Source organism: Charadrius vociferus, unplaced genomic scaffold, assembly GCF_000708025.1.
Source record: "Charadrius vociferus isolate BGI_N301 unplaced genomic scaffold, ASM70802v2 scaffold776, whole genome shotgun sequence".
In the NCBI taxonomy this organism is placed as follows: domain Eukaryota; kingdom Metazoa; phylum Chordata; class Aves; order Charadriiformes; family Charadriidae; genus Charadrius; species Charadrius vociferus.
In genome coordinates, this window is record NW_009648775.1 from 1,238,738 (window position 1) to 1,243,842 (window position 5,105).

Genomic DNA, 5,105 nt, shown 5'->3' on the forward strand with positions numbered 1-5,105 from the left:
CGTCCCCCACCCCCTCCCCGTCCCCGGGCTTTGGGCAAACCTCACATTTGAGTTTCTCTTTCCGGAAGCGATCGAGCTGCTCCTCATCCATGTTCATCTCGATGGGTCTGAAGTAGGACATGATGGTCAGGAAGTCTTCGAAGTTTATCTCATCCGCCAGCCCATCCGACGCCTGCCGCAGGTTCCTGCCGAGAGCGGAGCTGCCGGTGACGGACAACCGAGACCACCCCCCCACCCCGGCAGAGCCCACCGCATCCCTCAGCAAAGCTTTAGGGCTGTTTTTTCCCTAAGACTTAGCTTAAATGTCTGTAATTTTCACCCTGGCTCCATCCCAGCCTTTAGGGAGAAGATCTTTGCCCAGCCATGACCCGCTTTCAGAGGATAACCCAATTACCCCCCCACACTTCCCGCCGCGGTGCCGGGGATGTTCTTACCGCTTGTCGAAAAAGGCATGGACGATTTTGCCCCTAATTGGGTTGAACTCCAGATCGGGGATGCTGTCAAAATTCTCCTTGCTGCAAAGGAAACGGAGACAGCCCAAAGCGTGAGGGAGCCGCGGAGGAGGAGGAGGAGGGAGATGCTCTGACAGGCAGCGAAGGGCTGGGACAGAAGCCCCAACCCCATTCTTTCAAAGCAATCATGAAAAAAAAAAAAAAAGAAAGAAAACAAAAAAGAGGTTTTGCAGGAAATCCCCTATTTGCCTCAATTCAGACTGAAAGCAAGCATCAGCCTGCGCTTGGTGCAGCAACGGGGGAGTTTTGTCCCCACTAAAAATGGGTCTTTGGGAAGCTCTGGGACACAGCGCCTCGGGGCCCTTTGCACAGCTCAACCCGCAAATGGTTTTCAGAGAGTTTTCCCAGGAATAATGTCCCGAACAGGGCTGGAAGAGGTGCGGGAAGGAGCTTCTGCCCTCCACCTTCCTCTCAGCTTCCTCTGCCCCGCTGCCGCCCCGCGTTGTGCTGCCCAGGCACCAGCCTGAGCCTGTGCTGTCCGTTTGCTATCGACTTTATAAAAAGCCAAAAAATAACCTTGGGGTGGGGGGAGCAGAGGGCAGCCGGGCTCCCCGGCCCCGCTGGCTCCTCCCGCGGGGGCCGGAGGCGCGTAAAAGCCGCTCGGATGTGCCGGAGTCGTCCGGAGGAAGCGGAGTTGTGATATTGGTGCTCAATCGCCTCCGCAGACGCCGAGGAGGGGGACAAGGGCAGCTGCAACCCTCCCCCCCACCAGACCCCCCCAAAACTGCTGTGTAGGGACTTCGCATTTCCATCCCCCAGACTGGTTTTAAAGCACGGGGAAAACGGGCTGCTTGGCAGGAGCGACTCTGCTCTCAGGCCGCTGCTTCGCCACTCAATATTTTCCTCCTGTTATCTGCAATGCCACACTGCAGAGAAGACGGCTCAGCGCGGCCGTGGGATGACCGGGGAGGACATGCTTGTCCTCGCAGCGTGGGCAGCCGGGAATCTCCACTAAGCACCCTCGGCAGCCCCCGGCGGCGCCGGCATCGCCCCAGCGGTGCGCATGGAAGCGCCGTACCGGATGGTCAGCTGGTCCCGGCTCAGCTGCTTGAATCGCCGGTGTAAGTGCTCGATCTGCTCCGAGGTGACTGTCGGGGGGGAAAAGGAGAGAGGTGAGAGGGGAGTGAGGTCCCTGGGCACAGGGCAGCCAGCGGGACACCCATCTGCAGAGCTCATGTCCTCCCCGGGGACACGAGGGCACCAAAACCTGCCGCAAAGCTTGTTCCCTGGGGACACCACCAAAGCCCACCCCGTCCAGCCATGGCCAAAAGGCTTCTGCACCCCCACCCAGAGCCTTGGGCGCTTCTTGGCACAGTTGTCCCCATCCCCATTTCCCTTTGGTGGCTCTACGCAGCCCCACAAGGGCCATCGCGCTGCGTTGGTCCCTGCGTGCTCCGTCCCTTGGTCGCCGCAGGGGGTGACAGGGTGATGCCGAGGGATGGTTTACCACCAGTCCCGCTCTGCAGAAAATCCCCTGGTCCAGACCGTATGGCACAGCACGGCACGGCATGGCATGGCACGGCATGGCAGGATTCTACCCCCCCTCCCCAGTTTAGGCTCCTCGGTAGCAGACCCTTCAAACAGGCTCGAGGACAGAAAATAACACTAAAAAAAAAAAGAAAACTCCAAAGCAAACAGCAGCCACCTGTGTCTGGCCAGGGGCAGGGAAAGGCTCAACACGGAGGAGCCGCACGGGCACCCAGAAAGCAAAGCCGGGCTTTGAAATAGCTGCTGCCGCTCGGGCAAAGCCGGAGTGCCGGGAAGCCCCGAATCATCCCGGGCAGCGCCGGCTGGAAGCGGGATGCCCATCAGCCTTGCTTTGAGGCCTGCGGGCACTGAGGTTACGGCGTGAGGCTCAGCAGCATCTTTTCACCTCCTTAACCTCACCGACACAGTTTGGGTTTGGGTTTTTTGGTTTGGGGTTTTTTGGTTTGTTTTTTTTTTTTTCCCCCCAGCTATTCTCTATAGGCTGTAACCAAGCTCTACAAAACCCCGAAGACATGCAGAGCCTGACCCTCTCATGCAAATATTGTCAGTGGCCATTCCCAGGAGACACTTTCAGCCCTGTTTGCAGGAGTCGGTGGTGTCTGTCCGGGCATCAGCCGGACCCACGCACCGGAGCCGGGTGTCTGGTCGTCAGCCTTTCCCCGCGGCGCGGAGAAAGATAAAAGCGTGTTATAAAGTATAATTGAGGGGTTGCAAATAGTTAAACGCTGTGGCTGAAAAACAACAGGTCAACGCCGAGCTCTCGTGCTCGCTGGCTGAGCTCTCGCTCTTTTATTATGTTTAAATAATGTCCTTTGCTCTGACTGTAGTTTCGCAGCCTTGAAATAGAAACCGTATTGATCAGTGAGGCTGAGCTGTTACAGACCTCTATTAATGGGCTGGAAAACCCATCTGGGCTTGTTGCTGGGGGTTTGTGTCTGCCCCGGGTCTCTCTGCCTGTGCTGGCAGCCCCCAGCGCCTTTGCAGGATGAGGCCCTTGAAGACCCCTGGACCGACGCTGGGGGTCCCGCCTCCCAACCCGCGGGCTCTCAGGCGGCAATGCTGGGCTGCACGGGCACCACCGATGCACCCATATGATGTTTTCTTTCCCCCTAATCCCTCTCTGACTGGTGCTCTGTTGCTGTCCACACACACAAAATACTTTCTCTGGACTTTTCGCTTTCCAATTTTGGCCGCAGAGAAGTGACCTTTCGCTTTCTCCCTTGACAACATCGCCGTCACCATGGGAGCAGCTGGGCCACCAAGCCTTCAGCATCTGGGACTTGGTTGCGCACCAAAGTCTTTGATCTCTCAGAAAAATGTCCCAGACACTGACGTGACAAAAAACTGGGGTCACGGGCTGGATACTCCAGCCCCGCTCCCCATCCAGCCCACAGCTGCAAGGCAAAAAGAAGGCTCTCCCTCCCTCTTTCCCCAAACCCAGGTCTTCCTCGCCCGGCTTTGAGCGGTGGCACGGGGCTGCGGTGCAGGCAGGTCTCCGAGGACGGCACCGGTCCTGCGAAGGGCAGCAGCGCCCGGCTGCTCTTCAGAAAAAAAAAAAAAAAAAAGAAAAAAAAAGCTGCACCTGCACAGCACAAAGGGCAAAGGCTTTCCTGCGAGAAGGACCGGCTGAAGGGCAGCAGAGGCCACTCGTATTGCTGAGAAACAGCCTCAGCGCTCTGATGCTTCAGGCCTGTGTCCGAGCATGGCAACCTACGCTATAGGGGGGGAAAAGATGGTATTTAAACCGAAGGGCGCTGGGTTTGCTGTTTCCCAGCCTGCAGCAGTTTGTGCTGCTTGAGCAAAGGGCATCCCCCGGGGAAGGGACGCACTGGAGGGGCTCAGCCCCGCGCTGCCCTCCCTGTGCTGTGTTTCGCCTCGCTGGACCGGCCTGGGTGCGGGAAAAGATCGCACCGTCCCGGGGAAGAGCCAGTTCAGCACCCGGCACACGCCGCTGCTGCTGTAGTTTCGCGATCAAAGCCGCGGCAGCAGGGATGGGAACCAGCCCCGCCGGCCCTGAGCAGACAGCTGTGGGTGCCCCTGCGGCTTTGGGGCTTTAGAGCACCGGGGAGAAGGCAAAGGAACGTGCCACGGGCACATCCTGGGAGCCCTGCCCTGTCCCTGCTCCTCCCAAGGGACCAAGGGTGGCTGCGATGCCCTCCACGAGGTCGTACCGCAGCGGCGAGGCTGTACAAACCAAAAATAAATGGCATTGCCCAGGTTTTTCTAGCAGCAGCACGGCGGGAGCCCTGTGAATCCTCCGGCAGCGCACTGCGCGCACCCCAATTGTGGCATGGGGTCATCACCCACTCCCCCCTTCCCCGGCCTCTGGTTTCAATGAGACTTTTTTGGGTGTTGCCTTTGTAAATCCTTCTCCCGGACTGATTCACAGGGGCAGTGAGGCGTGAGGCCGGTGCCGCTCGTGGGCAGGTGTGAGGGAAGGCCCACGGGCAGTATGCCCCAGGCCAAGGTGGTCCCAAAAAAAACCCCTCCTCGCACCCCGGGGGCTCCTCAGGCCTGCAGGGAGGGCTGAGGCCAGCCCAGGGGGACCAGTGCTGCGGTGCCAGCCCTCACTGGGGGAGGAGGAGGAGGGAGAGGGGAGGAAGGGCGATGTGACCATGGGGTCAGTGACAGGGCTGGGGAAGAGTTGCTGGACCACCTCGGCCCTGGGACATACTTTGGCTGTGGGCAGAGCTGCCTCCCTCCACCCCTCCCTCCATCACAGCCCGCTCTGGGGATGGCAGGAGCTGGAGGAACCCATCAGGAGCATCCCGATCTCTGTGTCCTGGGCCATCCTGGAGCGATGACATTCCCCAGGAGGGACACGACAACCCCGTGTCCTACGCACCAAGCCCCGCTGGGCGTGATGCACCATACCAGCCCCGAGAGCATCGCTGGACGGCAGCGGAGCCGGTGGCTCTGGGGCAAAACAGCGACGTGGGGACAACTTCTTGCACTAGTGGCGTGGGAGGGCAAAGCTCACACGTGTGTGCGCTCGACGCCCCGGCTGGTGGCGGTGTGGCACCGGGGGTGCACAGGAGCATCCCTGTGGGTGACATGGCTGCATCCCACCCGCCCCCGGCGCCAACACCCTGGTGACATGCCAGC

At 59.7% G+C, this 5,105-nt stretch overlaps 1 protein-coding gene across 1 annotated transcript in view; it reads right to left on the reverse strand.

The window, feature by feature from the left end:
* Window positions 1-1,881, reverse strand: part of TESC (tescalcin) — a 3,196-nt gene extending 1,315 nt beyond the window's left edge. The window contains 4 exon segments of the mRNA XM_009886743.1: window positions 46-185; window positions 435-515; window positions 1,531-1,600; window positions 1,800-1,881. Coding sequence (XP_009885045.1) covers window positions 46-185; window positions 435-515; window positions 1,531-1,600; window positions 1,800-1,881 — 373 coding nt within the window.
* Window positions 1,882-5,105: the final 3,224 nt, after the last annotated feature.